General features: G+C 48.5%; 1 protein-coding gene across 4 annotated transcripts in view; it reads right to left on the reverse strand.

Annotated features, from left to right (window-relative positions):
- Mxi1 (MAX interactor 1, dimerization protein) overlaps positions 1-27,569 on the reverse strand; it is a 68,287-nt gene extending 40,718 nt beyond the window's left edge. The window contains exons 1-2 of one of the 4 annotated variants that reach the window (XM_085694086.2): positions 27,053-27,569; positions 7,129-7,261 (exon numbers count right to left, since the gene is read on the reverse strand). In XM_085694086.2, the coding sequence (XP_085550212.1) occupies positions 7,129-7,261; positions 27,053-27,326 (407 nt within the window). In that variant the 5' untranslated portion in view covers positions 27,327-27,569. Of the gene's footprint in view, positions 1-7,128; positions 7,262-7,974; positions 8,100-8,666; positions 8,863-27,052 lie in introns of those variants that run through there. The other 3 variants (XM_048423385.3, XM_048423383.3, XM_048423386.3) reach the window with 3 other exon arrangements.
- Between the last annotated feature and the right edge of the window lie 413 nt (positions 27,570-27,982).

Consider the following 27,982-nt stretch of genomic DNA (forward strand, 5'->3'; position numbering starts at 1 on the left):
CCTCCCCCTTTCCCATCAAAAATTACAAACTCTTGAAGACATCAGAAGGGAGATAAAGGTGAAAATAGAAAATACAATCATTCCTTCTAAATTAAGACAAAGGATGTCTTTGTGTTTAAAGAATGTTAAACCAAACTCTATAAGCACAAGAAAATCTGATGGGTTTTCTAAAATCTTCTTTATCTTAGCAGGTGCAGCTGGAATACTGCTGGTGCTTCCGCATTCTCGAATATCCACGTGGTAATAAAGAGATCATACATTAACGCAAAGTTCAAGTCTGAACTAGCTGATGACTTCTTCCCAGCTCACCCTAAGACAGTGACAAGGCACGGACCATGGATGTGTCACAGGTTCCCACACGTGCTGCTACCAACATTCACTGTTCTTCTGAGGGCATTTTCATGACATGGGATGACAGCGAGTGCTCTTTAAAATGAGATGTAACACTCTGCAGTCTACAGTAACACACTTGTTTTAGAAGAACGATACGCCTGTCTCAATTTTGTGAAGACTTTCAATCCTCATATACTTACCACACACTGTTTACCTTTCTAAAGGTATTATCCTTCACATTTCCCACAACACGACAAGAATTTGCTGAGCAGGAGCTGCACTCTCTTAGATTGTTTTCCTTCCAGTCTAGTGTGGCACCTGGCACAAGAAACCCTCTGGTTCCTTATAAGCTGTCCCCCTGGAGTGTGACAGTCGTCCATACTGTGAGTATCCTACTATGTGTTGACAGATAGTAGAGATAAATGTTACAACAGAAGCCAGGCAAATAGCGCACACCTATTATCTCAGACGCACGTGGGAGGTGAGACCATCTTGCCTTCCATGAGACCCTAGTTCACACAGAAGGAAAAAGAAAACAGCAGAAGACTCAGACCTTGTCCTTACGAAATGTCTCAGCCCAACAAATGGGCCACACATATTAGAAACAATTAGAGGATGGTATTTCTACAAGTACAATGGGTATTATAAAAGAAAGGCAGGGGTGGCATGGAATTTATAAAGATCTGATCTACTGCCAAGCATGCTGGCCCACGCCTGTAATCTCAGCACTTGGGAGACGGAGGCGGGGAATCAGGAGTTCAAAGACAGCCTGGGCCTCAAAGCAAGCCGCCTTACACAACACGAAGCCCTGTCTCAAAGAGACCTCATCTACTACAGCAGATTAAGAATGGCTTCCCGGAGGAAGTTACGACTACACTGAAGATAATTTGGCAAGGAGGGAAGAAAAATGATTGCCTTGGAGTAGAAGGAAACACAGTACGTTAAAGGCACGGAAAGAAAGCCAGCCAATGTAATTCATGAGAATGGCAGTCCCAGGTGCACCAGACCAGGGAGGAGGTGACCACTTGTGGAAGGAGATGATGGCTGAGACTACAAGAGGTCTTGTGACATTTTGTTTGTACTCTAACATACAAAGCCTGCCTGAGATCAGAGGGCAGAGCTAGCCACTAGTTAACCATAGAGGTCTGGAGGTCTGCACAGACAGACAGGAAGTGATATGGCTGGGCAGAGAAAGGAATAGAAGGCGGGAGGAGACAGGAGCTTGGCCTTTTCTCAGCTGAGGAGTTAGCAGGGTAAGAGTTGGCTGTGGCTGGCTCCTTTGTCTCTCTCATCTGTCAGCACTCACCCCGCTATCGGGCTCCAGGTTTTTATTATTAAGACCAATTAGAAGTCGTGCAGCACGTTCTAGTGACGTCAGGAGAAAAGACAATGTATTTAAGAATACTTAAAGCAGTATGACACCTAAGCCATGGCTCATTTAGCAGACTTTTAAATTCTCAGTTGAGATTCTGAGCTTTGCTGCTCCCACATAGACATCAATTGCAACAAGTGTCTCCATAGAATAAAGTTAGAATTCAACAACAATTCTACCCTTAGAAAGCCTACAAACTCATGGAAACTGAACAGTCAACTACTGCACCACCCCTGGGTCAAGGAAGAAATAAAGAAAGAAATTAAAGTCTTCCTTGAATTCAATGAAAATAAAGACAGAACATACCAAACCTATGGGACACTATGAAAGCATTGCTAAGAGGAAAGTTCATAGCACTAAGTACCCACATAAAGAAAACGGAGAAAGCACACATTAGAGACATAACAGCACACCTGAAAGCTCTAGAAAAAAAAAGAAGCTGATTTACCCAGGAGGAGTAGAAGACTGGAAATAATCAAACTGAGGGCTGAAATCAACAAAATAGAAACACAGAAAACAATCCAAAGAATCAATGAAACAAAAAGCTGGTTCCTGGAGAAAATCAACAAGATTGACAAACCCCTATCCAAACTAATCAAACGACAGAGAGAGAACAAGATCAGAAATGAAAAGGGGGACATAACCACAGACACAGAGGAAATTCAGAGAATCATTAGATCTTACTACAAAAGCCTGTATGCCACAAAATTGGAAAATGTGAAAGAAATGGACATTTTTCTAGATAAGTATCATATACCAAAATTAAATCAAGACCAGGCGAACAATTTAAATAGACCTGTAAGTCGCAAGAAATTAGAAGCTGTCATCAGAAACCTCCCTATCAAAAAAAGCCCTGGACCAGATGGCTTCAATGCAGAATTCTACCAGAACTTCCAAGAAGAGTTAATACCTATACTCCTTAAGGTATTTCATAAAATAGAAACAGAAAAGTCATTGCCAAACTCCTTTTATGAAGCTACAGTCACCCCGATACCAAAACCAAACAAAGACTCAACCAAGAAAGAGAATTACAAACCAATCTCACTCATGAACATCGATGCAAAAAATCTCAATAAAATACTGGCAAACCGAATCCAAGAACACATCCAAAAAAATTATACACTATGATCAAGTAAGCTTCAACCCAGAGAGGCAGGGCTGGTTCAACATACGCAAATCTATCAATGTAATCCATCATATAAATAAACTGAAAGAAAAAACCATATGATCATTTCATTAGATGCTGAAAAAGCATTTGACAAAATTCAACACCCATTTATGATAAAGGTCTTGGAGAGATTAGGGATACAAGGTTCATTCCTAAATATAATAAAAGCAATATACAACAAGCTGACAGCTAACATCAAATTAAATGGAGAGAAACTCAAAGCCATTCCATTGAAATCAGGAACACGATAAGGCTGTCCACTCTCCCCATACCTCTTCGATATAGTGCTTGAAGTTCTAGCAATAGCAATAAGACAACATAAGGAGATCAAGGGGATTTGAATTGGAAAGGAAGAAGTCAAACTTTCATTATTTGCAGATGATATGATAATGTACATAAGTGACCCCAAAAACTCTACCAAAGAACTCCTACACATGATAAACACCTTCAGTAATGTAGCAGGATACAAGATCAACTCCAAAAAATCAGTTGCCCTCCTATACACAAAGAACAAAGAAGCAGAGAGTAACATCTTAGTTAAGTTCAATTTTAAGACATGTGCCAAAAAGGTATGACCAAGATTACAGTAAAATCAAGGATGATTTAAAAAATAATTATTATAGGTGCTACCTCCCAACTGCCAGATAAAGCTACTAGCATTTGCAAGGTACGTATTTATAATATCACATTATATCATTCATTTTCTTTCCTTTGTACTTCTGTAAAAATTGATTTCAAGACTTATGGGCAAGAGGAAGAGAAAATTTATGTTATGAGTCAAATAACTCCAAACATAAACTTACAGAGTAACAGTTTCTATCAGGAATATCACAGTATGCCTGAGAACACTAGTGGGAAGGCAGTCACTGTATCTCTAAGACGCTACAACTGCTTCATGACAGACAGTGTGGTAACACTGGTCACCTAAGATATCAGTGCTGGGCTGGGGGTACAGCTCCGTGGCAGGGTCCTTAGGTAGCAGGCGCAAAGCGGAGCGTTCATTCCCCAGGGCCAAACACGATAAAAATGGAAAGGTTATCAATGTTTAAGCTACAAAGAGGAACAAGTTCTACACAGATGACTGGACAGGAAATAGTGTCATATGGACAGGAAATAGTGTCATATACACTCGGCTCTCTCACTTGAGGGGACAAACAGAAATTCCAATACATCATTTTTGTTTTATAGAACCAGTATAAATAAGAATCTATTCATGCTCATGGTAAGCCTGAAGATGACAGGAAGCTTACAGTGACCCGCATAAACAGACTAAGTCCAAAATACCCGGCATTAGAAATTTATATTTAGCTCCCCTATTTCCATGCACCAGAAAATTTATGCAAATGACTAATAAGAAATAATTCCTAGTGTTTCGCTTTAATAAACTAGTTCTCCATCATAGACCTTCACCTAACATGCATAGGCCTGAGCCTACCTTAAGATAATATATTATCCATTTCTAAATCCTGTCTCGAAAAACACAAAACAAAGAAAATCAATTTCTTTTTCTTGTTTGCTTGTTATTTATGTTCCCATGAAAAAATATATTTCTCACAGGGCAGTGGTGGCACACACCTTTAATGCCAGCACTCGGGAGGCAAAAGCAAGCAGATCTTTCTGAGTTTGAGGCCAGCCTGCTCTACAAAATGAGTTCCAGGACAACCAGGGCTACATAGAGAAACCCTGTATTGAAAAACCAAAAAACGAAACACATACACATAACAAAACAAAACAAACAAAAAAATCTTGGTTTTAAGTGGTTCAGGTAAATATATTCTTCCTTGAACATTACCAGAACCCTAAAATGCCTATAGTTTTACAATGTATCTGACATGTTGTGCTGAGACACAATAATTAACACTGTGGCTTCATATATAAGAATTCTGTCAGGCGGCGGTGGCGCACATCTTTAATCCCAGCACTCAGGAGGCAGACACAGGCAGATCTCTGTGAATTTGAGGCTAGCCTGGTCTACAGAATAAGTTCTAGAACAGGCTCCAAAGCTACAGAGAAACCCTGACTTGGAAAAAAGAATGAAAGGAAGGAAGGAAGGAAGGAAGGAAGGAAGGAAGGAAGGAAGGAAGGAAGGAAGGAAGGAAAGATCCTAATAACAGGAGTATGAATGAAAATCTTAGTCAAACCCAAAGTTACTCCAGCGTTAAGTGTAAAAAATAAGGGACCAAAACCTTCAAGTTAAAGAACTGCAATTAGTAAAATCTAGAACTGCATGTCTTATGAATGTCTCTGCTGCCCATGTTAGTAAAAATGCCACATGTGTAATGATGAGGTGATACATGTAATTACCTACAGTAACCAGGTTCTGAAACTGTCAATCAAAACTGAGGGGGAGGAACCTGGGGAGTATCTAATACACCTTATTTTACATATGAAAACAGTAAGGGCCAGAAGAGACCTGCAATGAGGTCAAAGACCCAACTTCTAGAAGACAGGATCCAAACACAGAACCCAGGCCCAGTTTCCTAAATGGCACTCTTTCCATAAACGTAAAAACAAAAACAAAAAAACAAAAAACAAAAAAACCCTTTTACTTTTCCTTTAAATCTTATGGTGGTCTGAATGGCCCCCCAAAGGCACAAATATTCAAATGCTTGGTCCCAGTTGGTGCAACTGTTTGGGGGGGGTAAGAGACCTGGCTTTAGTGGAGGAGGTGTGTCACTGGGGGCAGGCTTGAGGGTCTCAGAAGCCCCTACCACCCTAGTCCTCCTAGCCAGGCTCTCTGTCTAACTGCCTGTCTCTCTCTCACTCTCTGCCTCGATGTAAGCTCTCAGCTCCTGCCCCAGTGCCACGCCTGCCTGCCTGCTACCACGCTCCCCACCACGATGGTCACAGACAGTAAGAGGGCACCCAAACTCTTCTGTACGTTGCCTCGGTTGTGGTGTTTGCCACAGGAATAGAAAAGTAACTATGACAATTCTACATATGGATTAAAAAAAAATTCCTGAATACATCTCAGTTCTTAACAGGGTAACCAGAAAAATTACAAAGACAATCAAATACATGTTCTAAACATTTATCATTATATATTTAAATGTACATATACACACATACATGCACATATCATACCACAAGAGATCATCTAGACTCATAAATAAATATAGCATATTAGACATAAGGCTATTTTGATAGTTAAAAAAATTAATTTTAAAAATATCAGTCTTGAGAAAACACGCAGCTCAAAGGTGCAACTAAAGAAAGGAAAATAAATTCAGTTTTGTCTCAAGGATGTCAAAATGCAGTGTGGAAAGACTCAACCTCGGGACTTACAACTGTTATCTACAGGAGTCTAGGGGTTTTCTGCCTTTTAGCTTCTTTTAATTTTGATGTTACTGTGTCCACCTCCTCAACCCAAACTACCTGGCTGGAGCTCCCCACAGCCTGCAGGGACCTGTAGGGACCCAATCCCAACCAAAAGAATCATTCTTTTTATTCTCTAGACAGTGTTTACAGGGCGAGAAAGGTTTCATTTAACTTCCCTCTGATCAATGGAAAAAATACCCTTCTCTTAAGAAAGGTTTCTTAAAAACTGCGTATCAACACAAATCCTTGGGATTTACTGGCTCTCTGGAATCAAAATTCTGAAGAGTCAGCCAGATGCTAACCAAAAGGGGAAGTCACTCAAGTCTCAGATCCTGTAGACAAGCATGCTCTGAAAAAAAAAAAAAATCCGTCCTAGGACAGGAATCTTGGTTATCTTTGCTTTAAAACCTCCTTACCAACCAGTTCCCATGAAATAAGACTCAAATGTTGCACTGCATGGTTCTTCCCCTAACCCTTATCTAACAGACAAGGCCCATTAACATATCTAAATATTTTTATTTCTTTAACAACGCCTTGACTCTCTTTTCTATCTTGCCAGGGATATTTCTGATTTTTAAGAATTCTTCTTGGGCTATCATAAACTTGGAAAGAAAAAATGAAAACTGGTCCAACAACACTCTTAGCATGTGGCTATAACATGGGCACAGCCTACAAGTCTCAATTCACTGTCCTCTAGGCTAAAGATGGGGGCACTGTAACCACACCAGCAGGAACATTTTCATTGCCTTTTTAAGATTCTCCTGCATTTTTTTCCATACAAAGCCAGGGTATGGTTTCCACATTTCATTTTTATAGAGAAATCCCCATTACAGGGGGTGGTGCTCTGGAGTTGGTTATCAGAGGGAAAGCAGTCAACAGTGCTCGTCCTGGAGTCTGGCTCCTTCACTCTCCTTCCCTAGCCTCCCCCAACCGCTACCTGTTGGCAGTGCTGGTAGTGCTGCTCCCACTGCTGTGTTTCTGTGCCCGGCTCAACCTCCGTGGGGGCTTTGAATGCTGTAGCCGGGGGCTCGGCATGGAGGGGAACGATGAGGCGTAGCCATGTTCACACTCTAAAAACAGCAAGGAAAGAAAGGTATAAGAAGAATACAGACAGCCAAATCCATGGATCTACAAATTCAAGGTCCTGTAACAACACTTTTTTTTTTGAAAGTAAAAAAAGTAAAATATTTCTACTCTTTCTGATTAGAAGATAAAATCCCAGTGTTTAGCCAATGTCTGTACATTCCTTTAATCCGAGGAGGCCCAGACAAGAAGATCCTGAGTCCCAAAGCCAGCGTGAGTTACGTGACAAGACCCTACCCTAAGGAACAAATTCATTGTCTGGACATTAATCTGGAAGCACACGCAGACCAACCTGCTGCCAAGAGATACCGATACAGTTTCTAAAGCAAACTACCCCCTCCTCTCTAAAATCTTTTCATCCAAGAATTCTTTTTTAAAAAGGAGAGATCTCATTTTTTATGTGTGTATAAGTGTGCAGGAGTCTATGTATGTGTACCATATGTATGCATGTTCTCTGGAATCCCTCAGAAACGGTGGCTCTCCTGGAACTGGAGCGACAGGCCACTGAGAGCCGCCCTACCTGAGTGCTGGGAACTGAACCTGAGTTCCCATAACAGCAGCAAGGACTCTTAGCGGCTGAGCCATCTCTCCAGCACCAAGGATTCTTATTAAAAGTCCTAGTTTCTAACACCAGTTACCCATGCAACCCCAAAAGATTTCACTTGTCTTGTAACAAAAAATCCCTTCCCTTGACTCTCACCTCTTCACTGCCTCTGTAGGCTCCTCATTTTTGTGTGCCTCAACTCTTTCGATCACAAAGTCTTACGAAGGACCCCCTCTTTCCTGACGACAGCATTGCTGCTCTTCACGCCCCAATTCCCCAGTCTCTTCATTTGCCCTCCGGTCTCCACCCCTCAGCACGTCCGTCCCTCCCGCAGCCCAGCCGCTCTTCTGGGGACATTTTCCACCCGGGGCTCGCACAGGCCCCGCCTCCCGCACCTCCTGCGTCCACACCTCCCCAGCTCCCACCCACTAGTCTCAAGTTGCAAGAGCTCTGGTCCAGCGCCCTCCGCCCTCTCCCCGGGTCCTCCCCCGGAGCCCCCCTCCTCCGCCCAAGCTCCCGCTCACACCGCAGGCACGCACGCGCACCTGCCGGCCCTCGCACGCTCGCGTCTCCCACGCCTCCACTCGGGGACTCACCTGCACTCCTGAGCAAACCTCCTTCCCGGCGCGCCCACCTCTCCACCCGCACTCGCGGACTTCCGCGCGCGCGCGCACCGCACACGCAGGCGTGCACACTCCTTCCCACACGCGCGTGCCCCTCTCCCCGCGCGCGGGCGCGTACCTCCCCTCACCGGTGCACGCACTTCCACACACGCGCGCACCACCTCCCCTCACCAGCCGCGCAGCACTCCCCGCGCGGGGCCCGAAGCGACGGCGTCCAGCCGTTACCTCGCTCCCTGCGCTCCAAAAACTCGGCGGCCTCCAGCAGGCGCTGCACGTTGATCATCCGCACCCGCTCCATGGGCTCCGCGCTCCCGCCCCCCGCCGACAGGAGGCGCCACAGACGGCTACAGTCCCACGACGCCCCGGGACATGTGCGGCGGGCGGGCGGGCCAGCTCGGCCCCGGCTCGGCGCGCTCTCCGCCGCCCCAGCCGTGCCCGCCGCGCCCGCCGCGCAGCCTGCAGCCCGCGCGCGGTTTGTTTACTTCTCCGCGCGAGCACGGGGGAGGGACCAGAGCAGCGGCGAGGACCGCCTCCGCCCGCCCCTTCCGATGCCTCCTGGGAAATGTAGTCCAGCCCCCGCCACTGCACGTCGGGAGTCTAGGGACACGGGCCGCTTCAGTGCGCCTGAGCATGAGGACTCCGCGATGCCCTCTGGGAGATGTAGTCCCTCTTTGGCTTTCGTTTTCTCGTTAAAGGATGAACAGACTAAACTTACATGACTTTGCTTCTGAGGAAAAGAGTTGGTTGAGCTTTGGGTCTGCTCCCAAGGAGACTCATTTCTTAGTTGGTGCTCAAGGCCTAGAGCATTCATTATGGAACTGAATCTGTCCTCTATCTACTGCTTACTCGTGGCACTCTAGTGCCTCGGTTTCCTCACTCACCAATAGAGCGAAGAAGCGTATCTGCAAAGGCTGCGTCACATATACATTTGAGAAGCAAAAATTGCTGTTCAGAAACATGAGATCATTTAATGAGAGCCAGAGAGGATGTTCATGAGGTCCTCCCCCTCCGCTGCAACACTGACGAAAAATTTTCTAACCTCTTTTCTTTGTGGACTGGATTCTTGCTCGGTGTCTCATTGGTGTTTCTGGACAGAAACCTATTCTGATGCTACAAGGAAAGGACACAAAGATTTGTTATTGGGATCGGAGCTCTGGCTGTGTGTGGACTCCTCAAGCTTCCTTTTCCCCATATATAAAATGGGTTTAACCATTTATGCATGGTGTTTAGGTCAAAAGTGTGCCCAGCACTGAACCAGACTTCATGTATATAGTCCTGAGAGAAACATGTATATAGTCCCAGGAAACATACATATTTAGTAAGCTTCCTTGTGAAGTCTAAATGGAATAATTCCATCACTAGGTGCATTCTAGGCGCTCAGTGAAAGGAAGCTAGGATAATGGCTGCTCCTCCCATGGTCTCTTAAGGAAACTGACAGCAGGGACTTGGACAAGCAGGGAGAGCCGGGCTGGTGGCACACTGCTTTAATCCCAGCACTGAGGAGGTCATCCTGGTCTACAGAGTGAGTTCCAGAACAGCCAGGTCTACTCAGAGAATCTCTGTCTCAAAAAAACCAAAGAGAAAAACAAAAAGCAGGGGGCACACTGAAAAGCAGCCACTCACTGCTCTTAACAACTACCCTCTCCTCCAAGTCCTTCGTCTAAGATGTGTCTCAACCTTGACATTATTGATGCTTTGGATCTGATGGTTCCTCCTGGAAGCCAGGGTCTGTTCTGTGCATTGTTGGATGCCCAGAGCATACGTAGGCTCTACCCACTAGATGCCAGTAGCACACCACCACCCCTTGGGCATGACAACCAAAAATGACTCCAGATACTGCCACATGTCCCCTGAGACAAAACCATGCCAGCTGAGAGCTCTCCGGGGAAAGGAAAAAAGACAAGATGGTGGAAGTGCTGCACACTCTAGGAGCAAGCGGGAGCTGTGGAAATCAGCCACAACCTGTCTCACTCCGACTTTGTTCTCCTTCTTCTCTTGGTAAGGAGACAATGCGCCCTTCCTTGTGGTCCTGTTATGGCTACTGCAAAAGATACATCTTGGGATGAATTGCTTACCCTCTCGAAAACATGGGTTTTGTGCTGCATTTTAATGTCCTCTCTCCTCTACTTGGTTTCTCTCCCTCCCTCTTCCTCTTTTTCCCTTTCTCTGCTTCCCCCCACCGCTCCTCCTTCTTCTTCATGAGTGGTATCCCCAGTGAGGTCACAGGCCCTTTTAAATATTACACTTGGCACAGCATTTAAGAAATAGATGTTCATCAATTTCAGGGAGACCCAAAGGGAGAAGTGTACACAAGCCACAGTGGGGCAGGGGGACTTCTCTAGACTTTAAAGAAGGTCTGTGCTTTTTCAGCTGTTGGATACATCATATGGGTTTTCCCATTGCATACTGGTAACAGCCTCCCTTCATCCCCAGCCAAGGGCATTACTGGATAGAGGTAGGAAGAAATTCTGTGCATGTGTGCATGTGTGTGGCACGTGTCTATAGTTGGAGGCCTGCCTAGTCTCCATAGTGAGTTCCACAACAGCCAAGAGAGAACCTGTCTCAAAAAAAAAAATATCACTCATTCAGAACACCTATTAGTTGAAAATAAAGAAAAATATAAGGTTAAGGGCCAGGTGTGGTGGTGCACGCCTTTAGTTCCAGCACTCAGGAGGTAGAGGCAGATGGATGTCTGTGAGTTCGAAACTAGCCTGGTCTACATAGTGAGTTAGTGAATTCCAGACCAACCAGGGTTATATTGTGAAACCATGTCGGGGGCGGGGAGGCAGAGAAAAGAAAGATTATGAGCTTAAAAATTCACTTTTACCATTTGCAGAACCCCTTAAAGTTTTCAACTCCAAATTCCAAGGACTCTGGGAATTTAAGTCACTTTGCTAGCAAGAGATGGTCTACTGTGCCCAGTGACAGAGAAGCCTGTGTAGCATGCAACCAAGAAATTCGGTAAAACCTGAAAATGTCCATAGATTGAAAGTGGCTTTGATTCCATATATTAAATTATAGAGCCAAGGGAAGGTTAGTGGGAAAAGGCTGGATAGATGTCACAGTTGACACCACATGAACTAGCCTGGAGCACTGACCAAGAGGCTGACGAAGGGGTGGAAAGCCCACTTGCACATGTGGAAGGGCACTGGCAAGGGTGACAGTGGGTTGACACATGTACAGAAATCTCCAGCCTTTTCCATGCGCAATTAAAGAGACTGCTAGCCACACATCCCCCTCAGCTTAGCCAGGGGGAGCCCAGAGGCAGCCATGGTGTTGCTTTTGTTCAGATGCAGCCAATTTGCACTACAAACATGGTTGGGAAAACAGAAAGACATGGGCTGCTTTTTTTTTTTGATTTTTGGAGACAGGGTTTCTCTGTAGCTTTGGAGCCTGTCCTGGAACTAGCTCTTGTAGACCAGGCTGGCCTCGAACTCACAGAGATCCGCCACCCTCTTATCTCTGTTTCTCTTCCTCTCGATTTGAAAATAGCAAAAGTCCCCCAACTCTACCACAATCGAGAGTGGATAGGCTCAATCTGCCTCAGAAGAAGCAGGCCAAGTTCTCCACTCTTAGGGCCTTTCCTGCCCCTCCACTCAGGTACAGTTTAGTAGATGCCAATTCCCAAGTGATATTGCAAACTCATACATGGAGGCTGATTAGCATATAGGCTCGGCAGACAGTTGAGATGGAGAAAGGAGGAAACGTCTGGGGAGTTCAGTTACAAGTCCGCGGTCATTGTTGTTGGGGACACTGGCGTTGTTCGGGTTTGGAATCTGCAGTGTTTGCTGTGTGGGCACAGCTTTCAGCAATTATCTGTAAGGCTTTCAGATAACCAAGGTTTGGACAGGGGAGCATGAATTCCTAGGTCCTAGAAGTCAACTACATGAACAGTTACCTATTTTTGCACACACACCAACACACCCGCTCCCACATGACGGCAGCAGCCTGCTCTCCCTCCAGGGTCCAGAAACGTGAAGAGCTACTGAAAACCTTGCCCAGTGAGTCAGCCTTGTCTAACTTGGTGCGTAAGCTCTCAAGTCACCGGCAGCTCGGAGCTGCGGGGCTGTGTGCAGCCGAGATAAATTTGGGTCTAAAGGGATGACGTAATGCTAAACCCGAGAGGTGGCTGCCGTCTCCCAGGGCTCCAGTCGCCAGGGCTGCCGGCTGACTTCCCAACCACATGGAAACGCACCAAGCGACCCAGGTGCCCAGGCTGGGGAGAAACGGAGAGGAAGGGGAGGGGGTAGCGGCAGAGGAGGCAGTGGTTAATCCCAGATTGCTGAATCTGGAAGTTTGTTGCTTTTAACTCCAGTGTTTCTGGTAAGATCAGACCACTGGCAAAGGCTCGAACAGCTGCATTTGACTTCCATTCTGACCCATCTCTTGCTTTAAAAAAGGGCTTTTTACATTTTATTAAATGGCCCTAATTACAGCTGCCTATTTCGATGATTGTATTGGTGTACTAAGCTTTCAAATGTTCTCTCTCTCTCTCTCTCTTTCTCTCTCTCTCATGAACTTGGACCCAAGAAGTCTGCATTGCAGGATTCCATTAATATGCACGTCTAAGTTTGCTCACCCCAGAGAACACACCTCAAACCCAACCCTGGTGGGGGCCATCATGGGGAGGGGTAAGGAGCTCAAAAAGGGTTTTGGTAGATCGATGCCAAGTGAATGACCCCAAAAATGTTTCATAGTTTTGAGTCCTGGAAGTTTCTATCACTAAATTGATTCCTCAGCTCGAGAGTCCATTTTTTTTTTAAGTTCAGAACATCCAGGCTCAGTGAAGAATGCCAACATGCCAAAGCCACACAGCCAGCATACTGGTGGAGAAAGAGTTGAAACCTAGGTCTTAAGATGCTCCCTTCTTCTCTCTAGAATTTTCTTTTCGGATTGACACACATGTCAAAGAAAGGAGAAGGGACACACACACTCTCTAAAGGACAGCAAGTTTTCAGATCTTTTAGGTCTGTGAGGCCCCCGATCTCAATCCTGTAAATGTCGCAGTTAAGTTACATTCTTAAAGCATCCCAAATCTGCTTTGTTTTCGTGTTCAAGGCTCATTTTTCCCTAAAGAAAGGTTGCCTGCCAGCTGCTTTCTCATCGGTGATGATGGCAAGCCTTGGGTCCCTCTCTAAGGACACAGTTCCTACCCGCAGGTCCCTGCTGAGTAATACAGCCGCCTTCCTCCGGAATGCCTCCCGAGTCCTGTTCTCAAGACCTCATCTGTGTCTCTCGTGTCACATAATCGCCTGTAATTTGTTTTTGCAGCCACGTATGATCTCATGATGTCAGCAATGCCTGTGCATGCGACCTGGTCAACCATGGGATGGTATTTTTTTAGGAGCCCTTCTCAAACCTATAATTTGGGTTTTACTTAGAATTTTTCACCTATATTCAAGAACAGGAATAAACTAGAAACGGCTGGGGTGTGGCTCAGGGCTGAGAGCTTGCCTAGCCTGCCTGAGATCCTGGATTCGACCCCTAACATCGCGAAAATAAATAAATAAATTATAATTTTTGTTTTGTTTTAAGACAGGGTCTAATTTAGCACAGACTAGCCTCAAACTCACTACAAGGATGACCTTGAACTCCTTGCTCCTCCTGCCTTCACCTTCCCAAGTTCTGGGATTGCAGGCCTGTACCACCATACCAGGCTAACTCATTTTTCAGGTTTTGCTAGTACAAAGATCCTTTTTTCCCTGTTTGTTTTTTTAAATCAACTTCCTATTAGTGCATGTGTGTGTGTGTGTGTTCACACATGTGCATGTAAACGCATTCCCAGTCCGCAGTCAGAGGAACACTTTGAGTATCCTGCCTTATTCCTCTGTGCTATGTCTTCTTGAGACAAGGTCTCCTACAGAACCTGGAGGCTGCTGTTTTTCAACCAAGCTGAATGGCCAACCAAAGCAGCAATCCCCCTGTCTTTTCCTGCAGTCACCCAGTGCTGGAGTTGCAACCATGCAGACTTCTACATGAGCGCTGGGGCCCCTGGGTCTATGCTTGTGCAGTAGGGCTATCATCTACTGACTCCCCCACCCCAATTAGAAGCAACTTGATTTTAAAGCCTTCGAAAAATAATAAATAAATGAAATGAAATAATAAAAAGAGTTGAGTGCCTTGGGAAACACTTTTAATCCAGAATTAATTCCAGAAGGCAGTAGCAGGCATAGCTCTGTGAATTTGAAGCCAGACTGATCTACATAGCAGGTCCAGGCCAGAAGGGCTATATAGCAAGGCCCTGTCTCAAACAAACAAACTAAACCAAAAACTAAAAATATGCCAGAGGCCAACCTCACTGCTAAAGGCAGGGTTCAAGTTCTTGCCATGGCCCCAGGTTGAGAAGACTAGCCTGGAGTGGCCCTTCTCCTGCCCTCTGCGGATATCACCACCCCTTTCCTGTTGGCACAGACTGGTGAAGGGTCATAGTAGGTTCCTGCAGGCCCTGGGCACTAAGTCACATGCCTAGCCCCTTCTGCTTCAGGTCTTTGGGCTCAGCCTCAGATGCAGCATTTACAATAAAACATAGGCTCTTGGCTCATCTGAAGAGATCCATGATGTCACCTCACCTCCACTTCAAGCTCCACCCTTGATTCTAGAATGTTAGAAATCTCCTAAAGCCTATAACAAAATGAATCCATTTACCGGCTTGCTGCCATGTAACTGTATTTTCGTCATTCTTCTATTAATGTGAAGAGACACCATGACCACAGTACTTTATATAGGAAAGCATTTCATTGGGGTTGGCATACAGTGTCAGAGGTTTGGGCCATTATGGTCATGGTACGATCCATGGTTGTGTGCAGGCAGATATGGTGCTGGAGAGGAGGCCGAGAGTTCTACACCTGCACCTGCAGGCAGCAAGAAGAGACAGTGACATTGGGCCTGGCTTGAGCATTTGAAACTTCAAAGCCCACCCCCAGTGACACACAGCCTTCCACAAGGCCACACCTACTCCACCAAGGCCAAGCTTGCTCTACTCCCTAAGAGCCTGCAGGGCCATTTTAATTCAAACAACCACAAACTTCGTGCACTGTCTGCTCAGTTAACCCGCAGCACATCTTTGAGATTCCTGTGTGACAGATGAGGCCCAGAAAGCCACATAGGCAGTTACTAAATTTGAAGCCAGATCTTCTAACACCCCCCACTCCTGTGTGTATGTGTGTGTGTGTGCGCACACACACACACACACACACACACACACACACACACACCATATTTGACCAGGCAAAGTTGCTTAGGTCTATGGTTCTCATCCTGAGGAGGTTGAGCTAGGCCTCAACTTTGTTAGAATGGGATTTCCTTGGAATTTAACGGGGGGAACTAACGGTGCTACATCCTGCGGTATTCTAGACTATTTTGCACTTCTGTCTAAATAATAGCTCTCAGTTTCTGGTTTGTTTCATGGCTTTTCCTCAAGACAAGGTCTCAGTATGCAGCCAAGGCTATCCTAAATGTTGTTATGTACCTCAGGCTATCCTCCTTCCTCAGCTTCCCCGGGGCTGGGGTTACAGCTGCAGACCTCCACGACTGCCGCAGTGGTGTTCTTGTGAAAAGGTAGCTCAGAAAATTCATCATTAATTCAGCAAACACTCCCTCGATATCCATTACATGCTATGCACTCATGAACAAAACAGAGCTTGCTCCCTGTCCTCGGAGCCTGTAGTCTAGGCAGACGGACGGAGGAGAAGCAAGTAAGACTGTGAAGTAAGGTAGACAAAGAACCATGGTAAATGCAGCTTCTGACTTAGCAGGTGGCATGGAGTCTGGGAGGCTCAACGACCTGTCCTAGAGATCACCATACTCTGAAAAGCAAGGAGTTTGGATTTCCTCCTAAGTGAGGCAGGAAATAAACGGTGGAAGGACTTTCACATGTGAGTGACATGAACCCAGTTATGTTTAACACCACTCCAGTCTCTAGAGCCCTACTCAGGACCAGAGGGGGTTGGACCTCTGTTGCTGACAGGAACCAGCTGGCCCACACTGTCCGGCAGCAAATGGGACTTCAAGCTCCTCTCAGAAATCCACACTGCCTTCCTCGTTTGCCTTCTCGGCAGAAGCCCTTGGCGCCAAGCACCGCCAGCCCAGTTGTCCTACAAGCCAGGGCGTCCCAGGAAGTCTTGGAGCCTGACAGGGTGTGGATCCACAGCCCTGAGAGTCAGCCTGTAGCACCACAGGTGCCCTACTGGTCGGGTGAGTTTCTCAGAGGGTGCTGGCAAGGTGGCATGAGCCAGTAAGCAAAAACACCCCAGACCATCAGTCTCCAGGGAATGGCTTCGGTGTCAATGCTGGAAACCCCTGGCTGCTTCTCTCCACTCTAGGATGAGCGCGGAGAAAAGGAAGCCACTTGAGGGAGCCTTCAGCCTATACCACCAACACCCAGGCTCCATGTCTTGCCTCTTGCTAACTTCAGGTTCCCCCAGGTTCTCCCCAAACCCCAAAGGAAGAACAGTGGGTTTAAGCTGCAGGCCCGCCACTGTTGGCGTGTGGGCTTGGGAAAGTGAGCCAGCCTGGCCAAGGCTGAAGCCCTGGGCAGCTATAAAAATGAAGGTAATTACAGCACCTGCTTATTGGATGCTCGCGAGGATTTAATATCGAGCCCTTAGCATTGTGCTGGCACACAGTAAATGCCCAGTAAAAGGGGGCATTACCACCATTCCTCTGGAGAACAGAGAGGAGGCTGCACTTGCCAGCAGCTCTCTTGGGGACTGGTTACCAGACTCCCAGGAGACAGACTAGAATTGGGTATTGGTTTCTATCTGGCTAATATTTGAACTGGAATATGCACCTGGCCTGGAGAGCTGACATGCTTCCCTCTCAGAGCACCAAGCATGGAGTTTAGCTCCCGACCAGTTTAGATATTTCTTTTTGCGTGAAGCTGAATTTCACGACTGGTCCAAAAGGATGAAGGGAAGTTGTACACAAGGCAATCAGAATTTAAGGGAATAAGAGACATGGCAGGAATGGTCAGGTTGCTGTGGGAGCCATTCTGGAGCTCCGGCCCCTGTCAAGTTAAAACAAGGACAACGCCAGCTCCTGTTTGCCACCCATCGCCTGGGCCTGCCCTCTACTTTAAAACAATAGCCTGTCTGTTGAAACTCCCAAATCATCTTCATTCCTGTGTCCTTGCAATGACAATAAATATACAAAGTAAACCATTTCAAATGTCAGATAGCCCAAATCTCTCCCTTTTGGTTTAAATTAGAATCTCCTAATCTCATCCTCCCTCAGGACAGCGTGTTTATCTTTCTAATTCTGCAGGGCTTTGATTCCTTAGAAGACACTGGAGCTTGGTGGCCAAGGGCGTGCTATCTGGGCAGTGGACTGGGTATCCTGACCTGGTGGAAATACCCTCCGAGTGCAGAAGGGCCCATCGGATCTGTTGAAGTTAGAGGTACAAAAACATAAAGCTTTTAAAATGCTTGATTGGGGACTAGGGGGCAGCTGTGTGTGTGTGGTGCAGCAGGTAGAGAGGAATCTCCCTTTCTTACACACACACACACGCACACACACACACACACACACCGTGACAGGGTTTCTCTGTGTAGCCCTGGCTGTCCTGAAACTGGCTCTGTAGACCAGGCTGGCCTTGAACTCAGAGATCCAATTGCTTCTGCCTCCTGAATGCTGGGATTAAATACAGGGATGCCTTTTGGAACCCCAGGATGAGTTTTTATTCTGTTCATAATGGGGGATAAAACCAAAGACACAACTATCAATTCAGTACTGTACCCACTGCTGGAGTTCACTTTGAGACAACTGAGTTTCTGAAGAGAGACGTGACTCAGTGTGTGGAGTCCTTGCCTCCCCTGCGTGAAGCCTGTGTTTGATCCCCAGCACCCATACACCGGACATGGTGGTGCATGCCTAGGATCCCCAGCACTGGAAGGTAAAGGCAGGTTAATCAGAAGTTCAAGGTCATCTTCATCCACATGGCTAGCCTGCGCTATATGAGACTCTCAAAAAAAAAAAGTAACTAAATTTTCTAATTTTCTAATCCTGGCACTGAAGTAGAGTACACAGCACAGGACGGTGACAACTGCGCTCTGCTATCCTAGCACCACACCAAATGGAAGGCAAATGTGAGCGCCACACACAGCAGTTTAACCAATAAATGAATGAATGCACATAACTGATTTAGGGCGATTACTGATCTACAGCGTAACTCAGTGTCTTATCCCAACTGCCTTTAAGCAATGGTGACACATGCCCTTAGTCTAGCACTCTGTAGGCAGAGGCAGGTGGAGCTCTGTGAGTTCGAGGCTAGCCTGGTCTACAAAGAGTGCAAATGAAATAAAAGCCTTTAGGAGGAATTTCTCTGGCCTAAACTATTTTGAAAGGGGTTCTGTGTCTACGTGTTTTCTGGAGATTTGTTGCTTAAGGACTCACCCGAACTTTCTCAGTGTTTCTCAAACGAGGGGCCCAGCCCAGCATCCTGCGAAGATGAGGAAGCAAAGACTGAGCCTCGAGCTCAGGATCCCGGGGGCAGGTGCCCATTGGTCTGAGCCCTTTCTCTCTTCTCTCTCCTCCACTTCTTCCTCTTCCACCACTCTGAGTCTGGAACCGCACCCCACCTGGTCCCCTAGGAAAGACTGGAATTTTCCTCCTCCAGTTAAGGCTTGGCGTGACCTTCGCTGTCACCAGCCTGTTGTCTCCTTCCCCACCACCCCTCTTCTGTGAGAGAAAACACTTCTCTTAGTCCAGCAAAGTCAAATTAGCTTCATTTTGAAAGACTACGGAGAATGTGGCAATGACCTTTGCAATAACCAGACACACCCTGGGCTCAGCACGGCAGGCTGGAGAAGTGCTGGTTTTACCAGCACCTGACCTGTAAAACAAAAGCTGCTTGGGGCTCTGTTTGTAGCCCGGTCTCCTACCACACAGAGGAGATCGTGGTACAGAAAGGCCCGGTTCTGCCTCTGCTGTGTCACCATGGGCAAGCTGCTGTCCCTCTCGTGTGTGTGTGTGTGTGTGTGTGTGTGTGTGTGTGTGTGTGTGTGTGTGCGTGCGCGTCCCCTTGTGGGGGCGCTTTGGGGCTGGGGCTGCTGGGACTCCCTGTGGCCAGGAGGCTGTTTTACCACCTGCTGCCTTTAAACACAAAACCAAAAATGGTGGTAGTAGGGCGGAGGAAGAGAATGGGATTCCCGTCCACTGAAAACCACTTGCTTCTTTCTTGCTCTGCAGAACGTCTCATTTCTTGCTCAGTTGTTGCCCCCTTTTCCTCTTTCCTCCCTTTTTTACTTAAAGGATTAAAAAAACGAAAAGCCCCAAAACCACATCTCACCTCCCAAAGGAACAGGGTCACTTGGAAGCCAGGGCCGGCTATGTGGGGTTAGGTGTGTCAGGCCTGACGTGCTGGTGGGATCTAAGTGAAAACCAAGCCAGGGCAAGCATGTGTTTCTCCTCCAGAAACCCAGTTTAAATAAATATTTATTCAACTGTATTTATAGAAAGTCGTGGTGGTAGGGCTAGGGAGTGGGGCAGGGAGTCAGGGGGATCTAAAACAACAACAACAATAACAACAAAAACCCTCACAATTACCGATGCAAATCTTAATCTTAGTGGCCAATTTGCTTCTTTAAGGTCTGTTTTTTTCTCCTTCTTTTGTTTGTTTTTTTTGGGTTTTTTTGTTTTTGGCGAAAAATGTAGAATTTGATGAACCTGCTGTTGACCTCAGTACCATAGCAACAGCCCTAAGTCCTCTAACATGCCCAGAGGACAGACTTGGGACAAGCAGCAGGAGGGGGTAGTGTTTCCTAGGAGCCCTGAACTTGAGTTAAGGCCAGTATAGTTGAATAACTAAGAACTGGAAAAAAAAAAAACCTCTCTGATTGGCTGCTCAGTCTCACTTCTCTAAACAAGGTGTGTACAGGAAGACTTTGGAAAACCAACAGGGCGTTCCAGATACCAGCTGCACTTGGTATCTTAGGCAAGTCATGTCACCTACCTGGACTTCATTCCTTGGCTGTTAAATGAGTACACGTGTATGCTGGCGAAGGCTGTGGGCTCTGGAACTGGAGGCCCAGGTGGCAAACTCAGCTCTACCACCTACTAGCCACATGACCTTTGGAGGGGTTACCCAGCATCCCTGCTCCTCAGCCCCTCAACCCCCACTGCAGAACAGAGGTAATAAAACCGCACACGCTGTAGGGTGGTTGTGGACCGAAAAAGATAAGACCTGGCTAGTCTCTTGCTAACCATTTTCCATACTCAACAATGGCAGTCCGTTCTAATATTAGGCCATGTGATTAGCTGCCACAGCTGCTGAGCGCAGGCACCCTCTGTCTTCCTGTCTCACCTCCAGGCTTTTGCTCAGCCATCTCCAAAGGAAAACCCCACATCTGGGTGTACCAGTGAAAATTTGTTTGAGTTAAAGATAGAAGATGTTTGAACCATTGCTGCTTCGCCTATGTAGCTGAGGGAGCCTCCACCTCCCCTTCCCCAGCCCCAGCCCTCCATAGCAGCAACAGCTCAGTTCAGCTTCCTTAACTTCCTACAGTCCTGTCTTCACCCCCTGGATCCCCTTCACGGGATACCCAGTACCTGGAAGCTCCGGAGTTCTGAAAGCCAGAATGACATTCTCAATTGTCTACTTCTGGCATCTACCACATTTTAGTTAGATCTGCATCAAATCCAAGAGCACAGTCTAAAATGTGGAGGATACGGGGTCCTGCTTTAGCAATGATCTTTACACTACTCTTCTGAAAAATGAACCTCCCTACCTGTCCACCCCACTGTGAATCAACAACCCACAGTGTTTGCAGGGGGAAAAAGCAACCACAGAGTAGACACTCAGCACTTGTTATGGAAGCAATGGATTCATCCAGAGGTGCCTGCTCTGCAGAGATATGACCTGTTTGAACATTAATGCCCTCCAATTTAGCACAAGTCACTCTAGCCCCCACTTTCTAAGCAAGGACTTATTCATTCTTCGGCCATCAGCTGTTGAAAGAATGTAGCTGCAGCTGTCCAGACCTGACCCATCATCTCCGTGCTGGCCCTGGACTTACTGCCCCCAAACAACCAGAACTCAGAACTTTCAGTTTTGATCATGCCTCTGACCTCCAAATCTGACTGTATGCTATAGCCAAGAAATGGCAAATGCAATCCATAAAGGAATCTATAGCAAGTGCCTACCTTCCAGATGACGCATTCAGAAATACGGTAGTTGGTCTGATCCTGTAAGACCTTAATAAATGGGTTGGGGAGGTGGCTCAGCGAGTAAGGCATTTGTCACTCAAGAATGAGGTCCTGAGTTTGGATCCCCAGCACTCATGGACAAACCAGGTGTGATGTCACCCATTGGTGACCCCAGTGCTGGGGGCAAGGCAGACAGGCAAATCCCAGAGTTCACAGGACAGTCATTCTAGACAATCGGTGAACCTCAAGTTCATTAAAAGACTCTCAAAAATACCCCTGGCTTCTACAGAGCACACGTGAGAGAAGCACACATACATCCAACACCCGACTGAATGTATGCACACCCTGCACTCATACACATGCAAGACGTTGTTATCATCCATGCAAAGATAAAGCTAACACATAGGAAACAAACTGAAGCTTGTTGTGCTCAGGTAAGTTATTAAAAAAGTGTGTGTGTGTGTGTGTGTGCGCGCGCGCATATGTGTGTGTGTGTGGTGTTTACCAAGTGCACGTTGCTGCCCAAGGAGGCCAAAAGAGGGTGTCGTATCCCCAGGAGCTGCAGTCAAGGTAGTTGTGAACTTCCTGGTGTGTGTGCTAGAAAGAAAACTCAAATCCTCTGCGAGAGCAACAAGCCCTTAGCTGCGGAGCCATCTCGCCAGCCCCATAAGTCACCATTTATTGAGCATGTACTGTATTTTAGGTGCTCGAAATACTTAAAACTGGTGATTCAGTCATTCTGTGATGATGTAAGGGAACTGGTGTCATGATGTTCACATGCCCTACTTATGAAAGGCAGCCTCGGAGAGTCTAAGCAACTTGTGTCCAACAACAGAGCAGGAATTTGGACCTCTGCTCCTTCTGACTACAATGTATTTCAAACTCTTAACTAATCTGACTCAGGAATTAACACCCTGTGAGCTGAAACAGCCCATAGCCTTCAAGGAGGAGGTAGGAATTAGCCTAAGTCATGAAGGAAACCCTGGGGAGTAGGTGAACAAGGGTGTCCTCAACTGAGTCAAGGACAGGGGCATGACTGTGAACCCTGATTGCTGGTGGACCTGCTGGACAAGAGTTGAGGTTTCATGGCCAGGCAGAGAAGATTAAGTCAGGAAGGCAGGGTGGGGCCAAATAATACCACACAGCAGCAACTTCCAGTCGAAGCTTCCTACACCAACAGGAGGAAGCTGCTTCGGGCCTGTCCATGCCTCTAGGAGCACACCCTACCTCAGACCCGGGCTGTCCACTCCAGAGCACACTGCAGCTTCTGTTCTCAACCACGCACACTCCCCTGTCTGCTGCCGCCTCCAAAGCACCTGCCCCAAACACCGGGAGCTGTCCTGAGCCACTGTAACTTTTTCCGGTTTACAGGCGCTTTGCTTTTAGGATTTATATGTGCATGTATGTGTGTGTAAATCTGTGGAAATGCCCATGGAGGCCAGAGGTGTTGGGTCTCTCTGGAACTGGAGTTACAGCTGGCTGTGAGATGCCCAACACGGGTACTGAGAACACAACACAACTCAGGTCCTCTGCAAGAACATGACACACTCAACTGCTGACCCATCTCTCCAGCCCCCAACTTCCAGTTTTATTCAGAGAACAATTATTTTGTAAGTTTTAGGCTTTGTCAAAATAGAAACAAACCGTTTTCTGAGTAGTACTCCGTAATTGTTTCCCTTCCAGTGGGTTCCACGGGCATATAAGCGATGATACCACAGGCTGTTTCCGAGCCTGTGATAACAGGGTCACTGCCTACCGTGATAAATATTTCTGGAAGCTTCGTACCAGGTGACATTTCAGAAGACTGTACCTGCATTACCTAGGGAACCCCTTTCCTTGCTAGTGCATGGTCAACATTGAGTAACTATTCAAACTCCTCCCTCAAGAAAATCACCCCATCTAATGGAAATAATTCATCACTGCGGCCGGCCAAAACTTGGTGAACACTCCCAGTACGGAAACCTCAAAGAGGCAATAAAAAGTAGTTCTGACTACAGCGGAAAATAAGCCAAGTGACTACTTTGCAAACTCTGGAGACCAAACGTGTGAACGCGTGAGCAGGCGCTCTCGTCACATCTCAAGAAGAGCTCAGAGAACCCGAAATGGAGTCGAAAGGGCCGGCTTGTCACCGACATGAGAGTCCCTTTAAGAAAAGACTGGACCAGCTGGCTGCACTACAGCTCCTAGTGATTTCCTGGCTCACGTCCTTGCTCCGCCCCCCAGCCTCCGGCCTCAGCAACGCGTGACGTCAAAAGAGGCAGATGCTGCCGATTGGCTGGACGATGCAGCTAGGTCAAGTCCAGTCGGAGGAAAGAAGTTTGTCTCCATGTGGAAACCATGTGTCTAGTGCTGGGAGGGGGAGGAGGAGGAGGCGGAGAAACTGAGATCAAGTGATTACAGGGGAACTCGGTGAAATGAAGGCGGGGAGGTTGTGCACCTGAACCCGCCAGCCATGCCCTTTGCAGTAGTGACCTAAAAAAAAAAGAAAAAAGACTCACACAACAAACAAAACCTGGGCACCCACCCCCACCATAATAACTACAAAGCATAGGTGAAGAGGGTCTTTCCTTCCTTCAAAAAGCTGTGGGCCAGGGAAATGCTGGAATCCTATCGGAACGCCCAGATTCACCCCCCCTCCCCAACAACAACTGAATGATGTAAGCGTTTCGGAAAGCAGAGCTCTGGAGCAAAACAAGCCCCGCGCGCGCGGAGCGACCTGCAGTGCCCGAGCCCGGCGCACGCACGACCCGCCCCCCGACTCGCGTTATTGCTGTGCACACGCGGACCGCCGTGACGCGCGGGCATTGTGTGCAGCGAGCAGAAAACAACGGCGAGCGCCGGCTGCGCGGAGAAGCGCCCCCAATAAAGCGAGACAGATGTAGGGCTCGACATTTGCCATACTCTGGGGGGGAGGAGGAGAGTGGAGGGGGTAAAGTGGACCGAGTGGGCCGCTTCGGTTAAAATAATCTGGGGGGGTCCGACGGGTGGTCTCCTTGAGTTTGCGGGAGGGTCACCCCCGTCTACGTGAGCTGTCGCGGAGGGAGCGAGGGCCTGGAGCTGAGTCCCTGCAGCCGAGCCAGGCACGGCGCAGCGCCCCACGCTCTCGGGGAAATCTGGGGGCTGTTGGCATCACGTCATTTCGAGCCAAACAGCAGCGGCGAAAAGACGCGAGAGTGCTAAAAATACTCCCGCGGGGAGCCGGTCGGAGGAGGGGGGCTGCGGGACGAGGGGCTGATTACGCACATGAAGTTGACTTTGACTGGGGTGCAGGGGCTCTGGAGCCCCTCTCCGGGGCCGGTGGGCTTGCAGAGCGGTCACCCCGGGAGAAGGGCCGGAAGGAAGCCCCTCAACTGTACCGGCCTCTGGAGCCCTGGCTCGGCCACCTCGGGCCCGCCCCGCGCGGGGCAGCCCAGCCGGGCGCGCCCGGCTCTCTGCTTACGTGACTGGTGGCCACGCCGGAGCCCCGACACGGGGTAAACAAGGAGGTGGAGGCGGCCAGGGCGGGGAGGGGGGGGGGAAGGTAGGACTCCGATTGTCTCCGGGTATGAAAAGGGGGGGGGGGCACGAGACGCTGGGGAATCTCTGGCCACCTCCTAACATATCTCATTGCTCGAGGCGTGGGGGGGGGGGACGAGGTTCGCTGAGCATTGCCAAGGTGCCCTCTTTGGGTGCACCCCCCGAGTTACAGTCGGCGCCACGGGACAGACTCCAGAGACGGGGGATCTGGGAGGGGGGACGACTAAAGAAATCGCGCCCCTCCCCCTGCAACAAAAGCAAACACACCAAACAAAACCACCTCTTCACCCAGCTCCCCACTAGCCTGGGCTTTTCAGAAACTATTCTCCAGACGAACGCACCCCATCCCCCCTACACACAGACACACACACACACAGACACACACACACACACCAATGAATAATCGTTCAGCGACTCGGCTACACAGCCTGACTGCTATGTGCCTCTCGCAAGCCAGGCAGGCACTCTGAGCAAAGAGGCGACAAGAGAGAAAAGATCGCACCACCGACCTCCCGTCACAAGATCCTTGTTTTGGTCTTACCAAGTCCCCACAATTGCACTGCCAACACTCGGTTTACTTTAACCCTAAAGGCCCGGGTGTGTTTGGTGAAGGTGTTTTTGTGTTTTGATGGTTGTTGTGGTGGTGGTGGCGGCGCGGAGGGGGGGGGGGGTCGTGCAAGATCTGACACGTTGCAATCAGCTCTCTCGCTTTTTCATTGATCTTTCTACTTGTTCTGGCAGATTACACATCTCGGTTTTCTCCTCTCTGTGAGTCGTTTCCCCCTCGGCCCGGTCTTCCTTCTCACATCTATTATTCTGAGGACGGTGCTGAAGAGGCAGCACACGCGTGCCCCCCTTAGGGTGCTAAGTCGAATGCCTGGCGAGAACTGGGGGCCCCGATTGGCAGGACAAAAAGGAAACAAATACAGAAAGGAAGCCCAGGCCCGGGTGGGGTTCCTAGCATCGGTCTCCACCTGAGGCGGCGGGGGGGGGGGGGGGGACACGGTACCCAGTAAGGCGTTTGTCTTGCTCGCCCTGTGCGTCTCTCAGAAAATAAAGAAAACGTACACAACAGCTTCTTCCCCAACTATTGTTTCTGTGGAATCCTAAAGTTTGCTTTTAGCCACATCCCCCTCGCCAAGTCTCCCCCACACCCAGCGCGCGCTGGACCGCAGGACCAGGGAGAGCTGCTGGCGCTGCCTGGCTCCACCGGCCTGTTTCTTGGAGGGGACCAGAGGCCGTGGCATCCCAGGGCCAAAGAGGCATAGGGAAACGGTGTCCCTAGACACGATGGCCCGAGCCCAGTGGGAAGGGAGGAAAAACGAAGTAGGCAGGAGGAAGAGCCGGAGCCAGGGCCCACGGCGTGAAGAGCTGCTTGGTAGTGGTGGTGGTGGTGGTGGTGGTTATTGTTGTGATGTGTCTGTGTTTTCTTTCTGGAAGCCCGAGCCCTGCTTACCGTTTCCAACTTTCAGCTTCTAATCCCCACCCAACCCTGGAAACGAGCGACAAAAAAAACAACAACAACAACAACAAAAAAACCAAAAAACCAAAAAACAACACTTGTCTGCCCGAGAAGGCTCCGGAAAGAAAAAGGAAAAAAAAAAAAAAAAAGGCGACCTCGGAGAGACGAGCTCGCAGCCTCCCAGCTCAGTTGTCAGCAAACAACAACACTCCCCCACTCCTCGGCCAGGCCGTCCTCCGGGCCTGCTGGAGACCGACAGACCAAGGCACCGACAGGCCCCCTCTCCCCCTCGCTGTCTTTGTTACATCTTTAGCAGCTTTGTGCGTGCGTGCGTGTCCTTTCTCCCGTGTCATCGGCTTTACTGCCGAGGGTTCATGTATGTGTGCGTGTGTGTTGGGGGGGGGGCGCGAGCCGAACAGGCGACAGGGTTCGCCCAAGGGGGCGAGAAAGAAAGAGCTGGGCGCCGGCGAGCAGTCGGAGCCCCCAAACTTACTTTTGTTTTCTTTCTCGATCTGCTCCAGGTAGCTGGCTGCCTCGAGCAGAATCTGCACGTTCTGCAGAAAAGTGTTGATGTGCTTCTCCATCGAGTTCTCGCTCGTGTTGAAAATGTCCGAGAAGGGGCACCGGGGCTTGGCCCCCGCCGGCTCCTCGGGCTGCTCCGGGGGCTGGGGCGCGGCCGCGGCCGGGGGCATGGCCAGGGGCGCGACGGGGACCAGCCCCGAGCCCTCGCAGCGCGCCTCCTTGCGCGGCCGCCCGCGTTTGCCCATGGAGGCACGGGGGTCCGGCGAGCTGGTCCTGGTCCGGGGCTGCTCTGCCGGCGGAGTTGTGGGCCCCCTGGGAGAGCCGGCCTGCTGGAGCCGAGAAAGCGCCCGGGCAAGGAGCGGGCCTGCCTTCCCGAGGCTCGCTGAGTGCAGTTGTGAGTGTGAGTGTGTGTCGCTCTCGCTGTGTGGGTCTGTGTGTATGGGAGATTGAATGAACCTACAGGACAGACGGAGGCGCTGTGGCGCCTGGGTCCTAGTGCGAGTCTGTCGCCATCTGACCGGTCAAAATAAATGGAGACTAGGAAGGCAGGGCCCGCCCCCGGCCGATCCCAACACCCTTCCCAGTCTCTCCCCCAAATCCTAGCTGCGTAGAGAGCATTATTCTTTTAACACGACTGGGAAAAAAAATACTCGGGTGTCTCCAGATGCATCTGCACAAAAACGTTTTTCTTCACAGTAAAATAATTCAGCACAATGCCTGGCACATAGTAGGTCCCCAGTAAATAGCAGCTGCTAGGGCTTTTAAAAAATTATTATTACTAAATAAAAGCCCAATTCTCGGAAGGTTGAGACGGGAGGATCGCTAGGTCAACGCTAGCCTGAGCTAAATATTAAGACATTGTTTCAAAATCAAACAATAAAAGTCCATTTCTGACTGGGAG

The sequence above is a fragment of the Myodes glareolus genome, chromosome 7, assembly GCF_982192425.1.
Source record: "Myodes glareolus chromosome 7, mMyoGla1.1, whole genome shotgun sequence".
Taxonomy (NCBI): domain Eukaryota; kingdom Metazoa; phylum Chordata; class Mammalia; order Rodentia; family Cricetidae; genus Myodes; species Myodes glareolus.